The following is a 15,362-nucleotide window of genomic DNA, read 5'->3' as shown; positions in this document are numbered from 1 at the left end:
CACCACCCACACAATTCTCTGAGTAGGATACCAAATGACAGTAATGTAACCAGCAAAATGCAAAACAAAGCTGTCACGTCTGATTACACTCCCAGTGACTGCATGGACAACAGACAAGAGATCTCGATCTTCACAAGCTCTCAAAATAAACCTTTTATTACTGTACAGCCATACATATAAATTTCTAATTAACTTTTTTTTTCTTTTTGGCTATAAAACATTACATATGATTCAACAAACATGAGGAATACTTACAGGACTATTGTGTGGGAATAAATTAAAACTTCTCTTTTGAAAGAGAAACAGTTTATTTTTACACTTAAAACTTGAGAGAAGTGGAATTTCAAGATGCACTGTTGAAGAGGTCTTGGCAGAAAACAATACCTACAACAGTGCTGTTGAAACAGCAATGGCTGCAGCTTAAGCAATAGCAACAAATACACTATTAACTTTGAAAGACTATACAATCAGTGTTGCATTTATTTTTAAAAAATAGTTGCTTTGGGAGCACTCCCAAACAAGGCAAATGAGCAACTTGCAACATTTTTAGGAGGTCAGAATTTCTAAGTTATTTTTGACATGTAATGGACAATATATATACTTTCCTTAGAGTTTTAACCTGATTATAAAGTATTTGCTTCCAAAACCAGTGAGCAAGTTTAGGCATTCAGTCAGCAAGGCTGAGCCTGTCCCAGCCTGTGCAGGACAGGCACAACCATCCCTGCTGTTTGCCAGGGCACATGAGAGACACGTCCCTTGGATGGGTACAGACTCGACATACCTCTGCCAGCCCTTCCTCGGGGAGCACATCCTCTCCTCACTAGCACAGATTTAGGCACAGGTTCTCAGACTCCAGGAGCAGCGAGCCTGTGTCCGGGATGGAGGGTCTCTGGTGAGCTGGAGCTCGTTCCCGACGGGCCCGGCCGGCAGCGGCAGCCAGCCGTGGCCACACGCCAGCCGAGAAGCCCGCAAACCCCGCAGGGCCCTCGCATCCAGCCGGGTGCAGAGTAAACTCTGCTGCCAGAGGGACAGGCTGCCACTGCAGCCCTCCTGCTGCGGCCACCCTCTGCCCCTGGCACACACGGTCATGGCAGGGGACATTCCGTGACACCGGGTTCTGCGAACACAGCAGGACTCAGGCTGAGCACCCACCCGGGTGCTGGGGTCACGGTCCTGGGGCTGTTTAAGGACAGACTGGACGTGGCGCTCAGTGCCAGGGTCTGGGTGACACGGCGGTGATCGGTGACAGCTGTGACTCGATGGCCGCACAGGTCTATTCGAGCCTCGATGGCTCTGTGGCTCTGTGAATCCTGCCGAAATCTCCGAAACGCGGCACTGCCCCGGGTTGCCAGGGGTGGGATGAGGGGCAGGGATGCGGGCACAGCCCGCCGCAGGCGGGGAGCAGCGAGGGGCTGCTGGCGGCTGCGTGAGGGGAGAGGCGCGGGGGCCGCGGGCAGGGCGGGACAGGCGGGATTCACAGTAGATATCGGGAAAAAAAAGAAATTCACTATTCGGGGATCAGGGACTGGAACAGGCTGCCCAGCGAGGTGGTGCAGTCACCATCCCTAGAGGTGTTTAAGAAGTGCGTGGATCTCCCTCAGGGTGATGTGGTTTGGGGGTTACAGTGGCAGTGCTGTGTTGACAGCGGCACTTGATGATTTTAAAGGTCTCTTCCAGCCTTGAACATTCTGTGATTCTGTGATGCCGTGAGGGCTCTGGAGACGCGACGCTGCCCGAGGAGCGGAGGGGGCTGCTGACAAGGGAAAATGCCCCGAGCTCTTCTCTTAGCGGCGCGGAGGAGAGGAGGCTCCCGGGGATCGCGGCTCCCGGAGATCGCGGTTCGGGGATGGCGGGCCCCGCTCCAGCCGCTGCCCGGCCATGCCGCCGCTCACCCGCCCGCCACTGCGCCTGCGCGGGCCCTCCAGCGCGCCAGGGGGCGCTGCCGGCCGCCATCGCCGGCTGCCGGGCCGGGCCGGGCTCCGCCTCAGCAGCGCGGCCTCTCCCGGGCGGGCCGGGCCGGGGCCATGGGGAAGAAGCACAAGAAGCACAAGTCGGACAAACATCCCTACGAGGGTGGGTCCATATGGGGGTGGGCGGGCAGAGGCGGCCGGGCTGCGCGGCCCGAAGCGGACGCGGGCCCTGGAGCCCGCAGCGGCGCCCGCCCCGCCCCGCCGGGCCCAGCGCCGGGGCGGTTCGAACGGCCCGGGCTGAGCTGCGGGGAGCGGGGCCCGGGCTCGGGAGATGGGCGGCGGGCTCGGCTCTGCAGGGCGAGGAGCAGCTGCGGGGACTGGAAATGAGCAAATGGTGCGGTGAAGAAGAGGAGTGATCGCGCGGGGTTATTGAGGACGGGAGTGTGTTTCATTTGGTACCCACACAGCTTGTTTCTCTGCTGGTTTAAGAATATGTAGAAAAGCCACTGAAGCTGGTGCTGAAAGTTGGAGGAAATGAAGTTGCTGAGCTCTCCACTGGAAATGCAGGACTTGATTCCAGCCTCTACGAAGACAAATCTGAGCATGAAAAACACAAGGACAGAAAAAGGAAAAAGAGAAAGAAAGGAGAAAAACAAGTTCCTGGCGAAGAGAAGGAGAAAAGAAAGAGAAAAGTTAAGGTATGTGTTCGTGGTACTGCATTTTAGCAAAAAAAACAATGTTTTGACTTTCTCTAGGTTTCACATCAAAAGGTCAGCAGATATGACTGTAACTTGTATCCTTAAACTGGAATACATCAGACTCGGTGTGTGAGGCGTTCCTGTCTCGTTTTTCAATGGTACACACCAGATAGCTGTCACATTTTCTAAAAAACTAATTCAGTGATACATTGCATTGTGTGGCTGAATTATTTCAGTGTCCAGCAGATGGAGACAGTGCATAAAGAATACAGAATTTTTAAACACAAACTGTTCTTATTTTTTAAACTTTATGAATTTGTTTTGATTAATTTAGAGTGCATTATGTACAGTAAGGCAGGTTTTGCACGTGCTCTTACATTTCCATTACAATCTTTCCAGGAGGATAAAAAGAAACGAGATCGAGACCATGGAGACAGTGAGGGAGAACAGGAAATGAAATGTCAGACCCCTGTCAGAATGGAATTGTCACCAGAGAAACCAATGACGAGCACTTTATCAAAGCAGGAGGGTAGGGGGAAGAAAGAAATTTCTTTTGCTAGTTCATGTTTTCTGTAATTGACTCTTGCTTTATTGTTCTTTGTTTCTGTAGCAAGTGACTTCTTGTTTTGTACCATCTCAGTGTTTTTCTCTGTCTTTTACAAAAGTTTGGAATTATGTTGCTGTACACTTCTTTTGCAGAGTGGTATTGGTACTTCTGTCAGAGTGAGCAGATGTTCAGTAAGGGCAATGAGAAAAGCAGATCCCCTGTGGGTATTGTGGGGTTTGCCAACATATTCTTTTCTTGGTATTGAATTCTCAAGGTGCATCAGTTTTGTTTAGTTGATTTCTCATGTCTTGGAAGTTTCATACCTTGTCAGTTGTGCCTCACGCCCATTCTCCCCCTTTGTTTTTGGTCTAGAGGTGGAGCAGACACCACTTCAGGAAGCTCTGAATCAACTCATGAGACAGCTGCAGAGGTAATGTCTGTGCTGCAGGCTTGCAGAGCTCTGAACTGGAAATAACATCCAGTAAGGGATGGGGCACACACAAAGCTGAGTGAAAATATTATTGCTAAATATATTTCAAAGAGAGCTATTTTAGGAATCTAAGTGCTAGTGTAAGAGAGTGTTCTTAGAACTTCAGCTTAGGCTTCTTGTGAGCACCTCCAGTTTCAAGTTCATAGTAGCTTGAAAAAGCTTTCAAAACCAGGAAAATTTTCCAATAATGCGATGCTTTATTTAGGGGAACCTTTTGAAAGGAAGGCACAAGAGATTATAATTAACTTGCCTAAGTTTCTTCTACCTTAAGTTCTCCTATTTTAGCATTATTTACTATAAAAAGGAAGTATGCATTGAAAACTTCAAACATGTTCTCTTACTGTTTTACTAATCAGAAGTTTTTTAGGTTAAAACAATCAAGTTTGCAGTTCTTTCAAGTAGTCTCTTATTTAAGATAATCTTTCTTGACTGTAAGAGTATCTGCATCTTGTTCAAAAGTGGTTGAAAGATCTTTCCCTTTAGCTGTCTCACCAGACTGAGCTTGAAACTTTGTTTGCAAGTTTTCTCTTCTCTGTACATTTTCAAGACCTAGGTGTGGTGCTAGTTTCAAGAAACAAACTATCAAAAAAAGCCTGTATTGGTTTTGGCTCCCTTTCAGTGCATACAAAAGGCACTTTTGATTTTGAGCTCTGTAACTCGTTTTTTTCTCATAATTTCTGAGTAAGTGATGAATGACAAGAATATTTTTATTATATATATTTCTTTTTTTAAAATTAATTCAAATATAATATAAAACACCTTTGTTAAACTCTAAAACCTTTAAAAATGGGTTTTTTCAGTTTGGGAACACAGGTAGTTATCAAAATTTAGAAATAACTTCTGAAATACATTTGTGTACTTTTTTGGTATATGCGTTTGCATATAAGATCTTTTCAACCTTGAAAGGGAGAGATTATGCTGACACAAGCTATTTCTCTCTTTATAGTTCTGATTTCTTTTCAGCTTACTTATTTCCTTTCTGTTTAATTCCAAACTCAGTATGTTCTTTGTTATAAGTTCAAACATAAAAAACTGTCTTTCATTTCTTAACAGAAAGGATCCAAGTTCCTTCTTTTCATTTCCTGTGACTGACTTTATTGCCCCTGGCTATTCCATGATCATTAAAAACCCAATGGATTTTAGTACCATGAAAGAGAAGATCAAGAACAATGGATACCAGTCCATAGAAGAATTAAAGGTAATGCTTTGAATTTTGTTTTGACTACAAAGATGTATTATACTCAATTGACTTGAAGGCTAGTATTTTATGGGAATAGAAAGATGCCAAAAAGAACCAGTATTTCTGCCTCAAGAAATGTTTCTTGAATTTTTGTGAGCAAGTAAGTTCTGACAGTAAAAGAGAAAAAACTTCTGGTTTGTAAATGTGCATCCCAAAAAGATGCAGATGGTTTCAGGTTTTGTGCAGGACTGCATGGAGCCTGTCAGTTTGTCCTTCAGCCTCTTTTTAGGTCTAGTATTTTTCCAGACTAGTCTGGTGATGGGGACCAAGAGTGAAGGCACCATGAGCTTGTTCCTGTTGGCAGCAACCACTTGTCCTGGTGCTGTAGTGTGCCTGATGATTCAAGGGCCTGTTTGAAAGCCTCCTAAAGCTTTTAAAAGATGTGGGGCCTCATTTTGTTTCATTTTCTTCATCAGAAATACTCTAGTCCTTTAGTTAGCTAGATGAGGATCTGAGAGGTATAATTTGTGTGTAATTAACAATTAGTCAGATGTTAATTAAAAGCACTGGTTGTATTTTCTTGCACATTCTTCTTTAGATCTCCAAAACTTAAGAAGAATATTCCCTGTTGTAACAGCTGTTTCTCATTAGTTTTTAATTTCAACTTTGTAAATAGATGAGAATGTGATAAAACATATCCACCTGTAGAGGCTGCAGTGAGTATAGAAGTGCAGTCCTAGCTTACTTGAATTTCAAACCATCATACATTTTTTCATTTTAACTAAAACTTCGGGATATTCTTTGTAATAATTTAACTTTGAACTGCAGCCTTTCATTGTCTTTGTTTTGTTTGCTGCACTTTGTTTTAATGACTGCTGATTGGCCAGGAGGTGGGTGGTTGTAGCTAAGAGAGCTCCCTTCAAACTTTAAAAGCTACAAACAATACTGAACACTGTAGAATACTTTAAGGATGTTTGTTGGGTTGATGGATTCAAGTCTTAAAACAAAGTTACATACTTATCCCTGTTTACATTTTGTAACAGATTTCTTAAATTCATTCCCTTGATGTATTCTTCTAAATCATTTTCCCTAAAGCTCAAGACACTACATTTGCAAAAAGAATATCTGTATAGTACACTGTAAAATTAACCTTCATTCCAAAATTATTAATGTTTGAACAGGATAACTTCAAACTGATGTGTAATAATGCAATGATTTACAACAAACCAGACACTGTTTACTACAAAGCTGCAAAAAAACTGCTGCACTCAGGGATGAAGATACTTAGCCAGGTAACAAGAAACACCAACCAAAATATTAAAAAGTGTACTGCTTCTTTTTTTGATCTCTGTTTTTTCCCTTTTAGAGGGATCTCTTGAAAATTAATAAAGCTTTGCTTGGTATTTGTCAAATGCTTGTATATTAGAATATAAATATTAGATTGTTTTAGTACTGTTGCCAGGTCAGTCATTGTAGAAATAATTGCATTTAGTATTTCACCTTCTAGACCCTGTTTATATTTACTAGTGTAAGAAAGAAAGAACTGAAAAAAATAAGTCTCTATGGGTAGGTTAAGATTCATTGAAGCAGCAAATAAAAGGATTTTGATGTTATTTAGGAGAGAATTCAGAGCCTGAAACAAAGTATAGAATTCATGGCTGACCTGCAGAAGACAAGGAAGCAGAAGGACAAGACAGAACTGCAGCAACCTGGGGAAGAGGAAAATGGTCCTGGGAAAGACAGAGGAGAACCTGTGGATGGTGACACCAAAGCATTCAAAACACCTAGCAAAGAGCACAAAAAGTGAAGTATTGTCTGAGTCTTTATAGGATACACCTTTTAAATGCTGCAGAAGCAAGATGACTTAGGGTCCAGTGGATGTGGATTTCTGTCTTTCTGGTACTGCTTAGACATTTTCATCTCAAGAGATCAACATTTGCATAAAGCATCCTCATCTGCTAAAACCAAATAAGTTTAGAATCGTTTATGATACAATCACTTTTGTATGTAGGTAACCTTGTATACTACCAATCAACTCCATTCCCTCAATTATTTTCTGTTTTAGTGTCCATTTCACAGAACTTGTCTAGTTTTGGAGAAAGCTTGCAAACGTGCTTTTAAACATTTTGGCACAAAAAGCTACATAGCCAATTTCTATTCCTTTTTATTTGTTTACATAGTAGTAGTATTTGAAACACACAGCTGCCTAGCTACAGAAAGTGTACTTTCTGAAATAGCTTTTCATGTCTAGAAATACCAGATATGAGGATGGTAGATAAATACTGGATACTAAAATTAAGAGTATCTTAGTTTTTTGGGAGAGCTTTTCAGTTACTAACAGAGCATTTGCTGATGTAAACCTTTGTCACGGACCCTCCCCAGCTGTATTAAGTCCAGTCATAGTCAATAGCACTTTTTTTGTTGTTAGCTGAGCGCAGAGTTGGGCTAAAACAGTATTGTCACAGTTCCTGTTGTGTTATTTAGCCAGTTGGTGTTGCAGCCAGCCCCTGAATTGTGTGGGTATATTCACAGGAAGGATAAAGACCTGCTTGAAGACAAACTACGAAGCAGCAGCCTGGAAAGGGAGCAAGAGCAGATTGATCGGATTGTTCGGGAGTCAGGAGGGAAGCTCACCCGGCGCCTTGCAAACAGCCAGGTAAGCACGGGGGGTCTGGTAGCTCACATTTCCACAAGCCAGGTTTCCTTGGCCTCTTGTACCAGTTGAAACCTCACATCTGCTTTTACTGCAGCTTACACCATTTTACACCACTGATCATCTGTGTAACATCATAAGGTTTAAAAAAGTGCTGTTTGAATGCATGCTGAATTTCATCAGCAGAGCAAGTTGAGCTATAGTTTTCAATAAACTAATAGAAAAGGGTGAGTAGTAGAAAGCTCAAGAAAATAAATCTGACCTGCAAAAATCTCATAGTTCTGAAACAGACACATACCTGGTCAAAGGCTAATCATGTTAAAGGAGAAGGAACTCAGTTTGGTAATACTATGCCTGTTTCTACATTTTTTGTCTCTTGGCCTCTGCAGAAACATTAATATTTATCATAATGTCTTAATTCTTTGTGCCTATACCAATAATAAAATTATCTAGTGAAAGTAAAAATTTAGAGCAGCACTCACTTTTGAGTGACTGATTTCCTTTCTTGTTCCTGCAGATAGGACAGTTTCATTAAATGTTTTCATTAGTTTAAGGACCAGGAATTTCAAGTACTGTGTAAATTAAAATAGTCTAATCTTATTTCAGTGTGAATTTGAAAGAAGAAAACCAGATGGTACAACAACTCTGGGCCTTCTGAATCCAGTTGACCTCACTGCAGGAGGTAAGTTGGCACGGTTCAGGTAACAAGCCCCTTCCACATACCTGACCCTCTGCATCTTTGCAGGGGCAGATGGGCAAATCCTGGCCAAGAACTGGATGTCTCTTTCCAGTCTGATAAAGATCTGGATTGGAAAAGCTGCAGCTGAGGGATCTCGTGGATGGGCCTCAGCTGTGGCTGTTGTTAGGAGCAGCTGGTGGGAGCCCTCGGTGCTGTTGCTTCACTGGTTTGTGCCAGCTGCTTGTGGAAGCTGCAAAGGAACACTTTGGCTGCTGGAGAATTTCCCAGGATCCTCTTATTTCTGGTCCATGTACAGAGTGCAGTGTCTGCTGACCAGAAGGTCACAGATGGGTCAGAACTGGGAACTCTCTGGGTCCCAGATCTTTAGTATGAAGCATTTGGATAGGAAAGCCCACTTTGAGAGCCATAACCTGTTTATTTTGAGTTTTTAGCTGTTGGTATTAAAGGAGTTTAGACATCTTCCTATGCCTTCTCTGTTTCTGTATTTTGATATGTCCTGTTGCAGAACCAGGTTACTGCCCTGTAAAGCTGGGAATGACAGCAGGAAGGCTTCAATCAGGAGTTAATACATTACAGGGGTTCAAAGAAGATAAAAGAAACAAGGTTACTCCAGGTAAGTGCTGACTTTTTTAAAAATACAGATCATTCTTCTTATATAAACAGTGTGTTGATGTTGTTACTAGCACACAAATTTGGAACTAAGGATTTCTAAAGATAAAGCACATTATAATGAGTCTCTGCCCACGGCAAGGATGTTGGAACTGGATGGTCTTTAAGGTCTCTTCCAACCCAAAACATTCTGTGATTCTTTGTATCTATTCCACAACTAAACAGCCCATCACAGAGTCCAACTTAAATTACACATACAGAAGAGGCAAGATTTTATCTACTTTTTATCTACATTGAGAAGAGAAACTACCAGACAGAGAAAGGGTTTTGGTAGCTTTAAAAGAGCAGAGGGGAGCCTGAGAACCTTTTTCCAGCATCAGACTGTTCATGTTGTGCTAAGGCACACAGTGTTACTGATATATTTGCAAATACAAATGCATTTGATTTAGATCTTAGTAAAAGTCGTTACACTGTGAACAGATGGTGTTCTGTGAAGGTTGTTTTCACCTTAAGAAATACATTCCTTTAAAGTTTCTTGGTGGGGATTTGTTTCACAGCCCCCTTCTCATTTCTGTCTGATGCATGCAAAGCAGGGTAATAATTAAACAATTGTTGTTCATTAGTGACGTACTTGAATTACGGACCCTTCAGTTCCTATGCACCAACGTACGATTCGACCTTTGCCAACATCAGCAAGGAGGATTCTGACCTCATCTACTCAACGTATGGGGAAGACTCCAACCAGGGATCTTCCAGGTAATGCAGCAAGCACAGCTCAGCTCCCAGGGACAGCAGCTAGTGCAGCTCTCTGCAGGATGCGCTGCCTTTGCTGTGCAGTGGTGGCCCTGCTGTCTTTATAGCTCACAGGGGTTTGTTTGTGTAAGAAACAAGTACTTCAGTAGAAAAACCTGCCTCTAAATCAGCCAAGGTGGAAGAGTTTTGATGCTGCTGATTCCTAGGAGTACATTGTCTAAACTTTGATGTATTTATAGCTGAAGGACTCATGTTCAAAGGCAGAAAAATATTGAGTTGTACAAATGTTTATACAAACTTGGTTTTTTTCACATTAATTACTGCCTTGAATGAGATACAGCTTTGTTAAAACAATTCTATTGGTTTATTATTCTTGATTATAAAAATTTCAGAGCTCTTTTGTTTTATGAGAATTTCACAAGGAGCAGGCACAGTGTTACAAATTTTTAGGAAGAGTAGGAATACTTTAGTACAGTGTAAATGTGAGGGGCCTGTGCAAGTTTGCTTTCGTGTTGATGCAGCTGCCTGAGGCACTGCACTTTTCCACGTTTTCCAGTGTCCCATTCAGAATGAATTCCTCAGCTACAGAAGGCAGGCATGACTAAAGCAATCCATTTTGATCAGATCCTGTGCTACTTTTTGTGTTTTCTGTGCTGTATATATTGGTTTGACCTTACATAACTTTTTTACATTAAATGTTGGATAGGAAAGTAGTTACTTTAACTATCTTTATTCTTTCAGTATTCAAGATTTTTTTATGAAGTCCCAGGATTATCCTCTCTTAATGGCTGATAGTTTGCTTGATGTTCTGACTAAAGGAGGACATTCTAGAGCTCTCAGAGAATTAGAAATGGTAAGAGTGGGTTTGTGTACTATCTGGTCTTTGGTTTTAGCACACCAGAGAAAGATGATGCTCATCCTATTGGTGGGCTTCCTTTTAATTGATAGATTTGGAAAGGAAACTCTGATCTTTGCCTCTAGTGGCAAGATTTTTGGGAAAGGAATTATTGTATTGTTAATTTGTGAATATTAACATATTGTACATAGAGATATTTTTTGTCCATTATCCCATTCCCATGATCATTAACTCCTGTTTCAAGACCAATAAGTAGTAGTTTAAAACTGACATGATCACTGACAGGCTTTTTTTCCCACGAAAATTTTATCACATTCCTAGCTGCCACTATTTGGTTCAGGTGAATTAATATGATTAATATGTAGTTTTTCCCTTTATTTGGTACTGTGCTTTTAAACTCAAATATGTACTGTGTAAAAATACTGAACTCTTCAAACTCTTAGGAGATTCCAATCCTGTCCATGCTAAACATAACTAGAATCAAAGAGGCTCATTTGATAACCTTAACTTAATTGACAATCCAATAATAATTGAGTATCTCCTCAGAACAGTTCCTGTTAACTAAAAAGTCTTGCTTTGAGTTTCAAATCTCAACTATAACTTTGCAAAGAGAAATCAAACCTGAGCTGAAAAAATGTATTTTATAAACATTAATACCCCAAGAAAGACCCTAAGAAGTAGCTGCATTATAACTTGCTTTACAGTGAAAGCACATTATGACCTTGCATACTTACCTCCCTTTAAAAATACTGCATCTTGTAAGATTTTACTTTGAATTTAAAAGAGTGATTTTAATGCTGTCTTTAAAACTCCTTTCTCTATTCAGCCTTTGGAGGAAGCTGAGGGCCCACAGGAAAGAACTGATGCAATGAAAGATGTAAAGGTAAAATTTTTCTGTGTTAACTTCTCTAACCAACCTGTCCAGGCTCACAGATATAAAACTTTCAGGCCTGTACAGCAACACTGAGACTGTGACAAGCTGTAAGTCCTGTGAAAATGGTGTGTCCTTTTGTAGGCATGAGGAGAGTAAGGTTCTCCAAAATATTAGGTCTTAACTAGATGTTAAGAGAACTGGAAGAAAATTGGTTTTCATTTGTAATTGTTCAGAGCTATAGCTTTGTTTCTGTCCTAATCCGGTTTCGTTTAACGTGAATTTGTAATGTAAATGTAAGATACCACACGATGTGTAGCAGTCTTTGAGAAGTTCTCACTTTGTGCCCCAGTAGGCAATACATTATAGATCTCAAAGCATTCTACCCAAACTTTGCTCAGTTAGAGAAAGCATGGGAGCAGGGCTGTTCTCCTGAAGCAGCTCTTCATCAGCAGCCAGTGCCCAGATTCCTTTTGAATTTTGGCCTCAGATCTTCAATAAAATCTCATTTAGGTGAGCAGAAGGAATTTTTAAGCTGTTTTTTAATTGGAATGTTGGTCTTAAGGTATTACCTCATTTGTGCATATCCCCAGTGGTTTTGGCAGGTGCCATTTTCTATCTGCATATGAAATGGAATAGTAAACAGTAACTGTGGAACAGTAAGTTTAACAGGGTGTCTTTTCAGCTTTCCCTCTGTATATTCACTTACTTTTGTAGAGCAGACTAACCTTACCTTTGTATTCTGATCTTCCCTGGACAATTTTGTTGTTTCAAGGCTAAGCTAAGTATTATCCAGATTATTACTTGCTGGTTTGTTTTTTTTTTCAGATCATGGAAATTGATATTGCTGCCAGGTTGGACGCTGCTAACAGTGACAGACTTACAGCTCTAAAAGCAGTTACAAACTTTGGCATGCCTATGGAAGAGTTTGATTCTGAGGGTGAGTCTTAGTTCTGATATGTGTCTGTAACTCTTTTAGCTTCTCAGTCCCTTACAATATTTTATATTGTAAAGTAAATAAACTGTACTTAGATCTTAGTAGTCAGGACTTTCTTTTTTTCTTTAAACAGAGGCTGAAATCTTCCAGAGGAAACTTGATGAAACAACAAAGCTGCTCAGAGAGCTCCAGGATGCTCAAAATGAACGACTGAGTACAAAACCACCCCCTAATATGATTTGTCTTCTGGGTCCATCCTACAGAGAAATGCACTTGGGTAAATACACTTTTTCTGATTGTTTTTGCAGATTTGATGAAGTCCCAGCTGGTATCAGCTCCAAGGAAAAAAAATCTCAAGGGCTATAGTGTAGATTATAGGCCTATTAGGCCTAGTGGATTAATTTAAACACTTTTGGATCCAAAGCCTGATGAAAATCTTGAATAGTACTTCTAAGTATTTCCTCTTTATTCCTAAATGTCCCTACAACTTACTGAAGCTTCTGTATGCCATGGGGCAGACAATAGCCAAATACCAGTAACTCCATGAGTTTTGCAGTGTCTTTGGGGTTGCTGAAGTATTACCAAGTTCCTATTGCAAGGCCAGCTTTGGTCCAGGATGGATCTGGTTATCAGTCTGTTGAGTTACACAAATAAATACCAGTCATACATTCCTTGGTTATTTGAGCAAACCTGCTTGTCTCACAGATCAGCTACAAACCCTGTGTTAGTGGCAGCCCTCTAAGACAGGACTGTGTACAGAGTGCCTGTCTGGCAAGCAAAACTGACTTGTGCAACACTATCCATGGTCTAAACTAAACCACATTGATGTGATTAGATAAGTTCCCCATTACTGAAGAAATGTGACTCAGTTGGTACCACACCAAGTCTAAACCAGATCAAATACTATCTTTTTTAAGTTTCACTACTTACAGCTTCCTTCAGGAGGGAAAACCACATTTGTAGCAACAAGAACAGTCACTCTTTATAGCCCAAGCTTCGTGCTGAATGCCAAAATCCAGCTATTGCTAACACCAGTGCTGTGTGGGTGTCACCAGCCCTCTCCCAGCTGCTGTGAGTGTGGCCCAAGTTTCATTAACCTCCTTTCTAACTGCTGGTGTTCCCTGATGGCAGCAAGCCTTGGGCAGCAGCTGTTTCATTGCTCCTGTTCTCCTTAACCATCCCTTGGTTCCCAGGATGTCTTGCATGGCTGCATGCAGCACAACACAGCTCTGCTGGTCTAGAAACGTTATTTAACATTGTTTCTTTGTGCTAAAAAATTAAACTGTTTGCAGTGATTCAGCAATTTGGTGTCCAAATACAGCATATAAACACATCCTCTTATCTTTTCCAGCGGAGAGAGTAACCAATAACCTGAAAGAGCTTGCCCAGCAAGTGACTCCAGGTGACATTGTCAGCACCTACGGAATCCGGAAAGCAATGGGGATCTCGGTTCCTCTGCCTGAGACAGAGGACAGCTGGGTGGATTTGACAGAGGGTGAGTATACAACAACATCTTGTAGCATCTGTTCAGCTGGAACAAAACCACATCTGCAAATCCTTAGACAGGCTTATGGTAGAACTTGCAGTAGTGTGGTTCCAATTTTCAGTTCTTCTCTCCTTTTTAAATTCTGTTTCAAAAGGAAAGTTGCTGCCTTTGGTCTCAGTCCAAAATGAATCTTTTGTGTGTATGGAACTTTGGTTCAGCTACATGGTTACTTTACAGTCCATCTTACAGCACTGCCAGATTTTAAAGCTCAGTAATTCATTCAATTTTAGTTTTTCCATTTTACGTGAAGTTGCAAGAGAGGATTTAAAATTAAAATTCCTCACTTGCTACAATGAGCACGTTGTGGTTCCTTCTTCTCCAGGCGTTTGGCTGTGCACCCCTTTTGCTTAGTTTGGCCAGCTGTGGTGCTTTGGAAGTTGACAGCAAGAGTTCAACTCACCTCATCCAGCCAAAAGCAGTGGCTGTGTTTGCTGGATTAGAGTCTGGCCAGTGGAGTCCCAGTGCCAGACCCTGTCCTCCCCGATTTAGAACATGCACAGCAGAAGAGTACCCAGAGCAAGGGTAGGGCAGGAAGAATTTCCTCTCACAAAACATAATTCACACAACAAATTTACTCAATCTGTGGTTTATTAAAGTTTTCATTAAATAACATTTTAACTCAAAGAGCAGGATTCATTCATTCCTGTTTTTAAGGAAACTGCTCAAGAAATATCAATTTCAAAGTTATCAAGCCTTTCCCATAACATTATGCAGAAGCTTTGTGACAGAACCAGCTGAAACACAAGATTTTCTGGGACTGTTGCAGAACAACAACAGGGCTAACACAGGCCTATCTCCATAAATATCAAATTATCTGAGGGCATGCTCTGATGTGTATCCATGTCTTCACTTGATGGTGACCTGCTATCTGTTGTAAACTTTCAGACTTTGAAGAGCCTAGGAAGACCATCATTGTCCCTGAGAACGAGTGTGGTGCAGTCACAGGCTGAAGATTCTGTAGCTTACAGCTGTTTGTTTGATTCTGTTTAAGAACCAGGTAAACATCCTTCAGGTGCATTCACCATAAGTGTACATTGTGTGTTAAACTACTTTTGTTTATTAAATTTTGGAACTGATGGCTTTTGAAGGGTTTGTATTAGTTATTTCTGCTGCGTAAATGAACTAAATTATTCTTTTTGCATTCTCTATTATTTTTAAGCTCCTCTGCTGCATTTAAGTTTTCCTAAATTACCAAGTGTCTGGAAAAGTCAAAGCATAATGAAAATGTGCCTATATATGGTGCAGGGACTCAACCAAAATTTTCTAGAAGCAATGTATAGATTTGTCTCTGAGTCTGGGTAGTGCAAACAACATTAGTGTCTGAACATGCAGCTTCCCCTTTTTAAAATTACTGTGCAACTCTCATGGACATGAGGAAGAGAAATAAACTTTTTATATAAAACTGATGCAGTGTGATGAATCAAAAAATTCTCAGCTTTGGGTGACTTTGAATGTGGATCAGTCTCCTCTTAGGAGAAACCTTGCTCTGTACTTACAGTATCCTAAAACTGCAGGGCAAGCTCAGATGCATGACCAGAAGTAAGATTAACAAACCCCCCTCCTGTCAGCAAGAAAAAGTCCCCCATGGCTGTGGTATTGATTCCAGTGTCAC

The 15,362-nt window shown here is 41.3% G+C and overlaps 1 protein-coding gene across 1 annotated transcript; it reads left to right on the top strand.

Annotated features, from left to right (window-relative positions):
• The first annotated feature begins 1,915 nt into the window (after nt 1–1,915).
• Nucleotides 1,916–14,826, top strand: BRD7 (bromodomain containing 7). The gene is made up of 17 exons (XM_063410503.1): nt 1,916–2,073; nt 2,400–2,608; nt 3,008–3,137; nt 3,528–3,585; nt 4,699–4,843; nt 6,007–6,117; nt 6,444–6,628; nt 7,358–7,481; nt 8,085–8,160; nt 8,684–8,791; nt 9,411–9,543; nt 10,282–10,393; nt 11,223–11,279; nt 12,096–12,207; nt 12,338–12,481; nt 13,556–13,699; nt 14,636–14,826. The coding sequence occupies exons 1-17, from the start codon at nt 2,025–2,027 to the stop codon at nt 14,698–14,700; spliced, it is 1,962 nt and encodes a 653-aa protein (XP_063266573.1). The 5' UTR covers nt 1,916–2,024; the 3' UTR covers nt 14,701–14,826.
• Nucleotides 14,827–15,362: the final 536 nt, after the last annotated feature.

The sequence above is a fragment of the Prinia subflava genome, chromosome 13, assembly GCF_021018805.1.
Source record: "Prinia subflava isolate CZ2003 ecotype Zambia chromosome 13, Cam_Psub_1.2, whole genome shotgun sequence".
NCBI classification, from domain to species: Eukaryota; Metazoa; Chordata; class Aves; order Passeriformes; family Cisticolidae; genus Prinia; species Prinia subflava.
The sequence above is the reverse complement of the archived record's forward strand: the minus strand, read 5'-3'. Positions and strand labels throughout refer to the sequence as shown.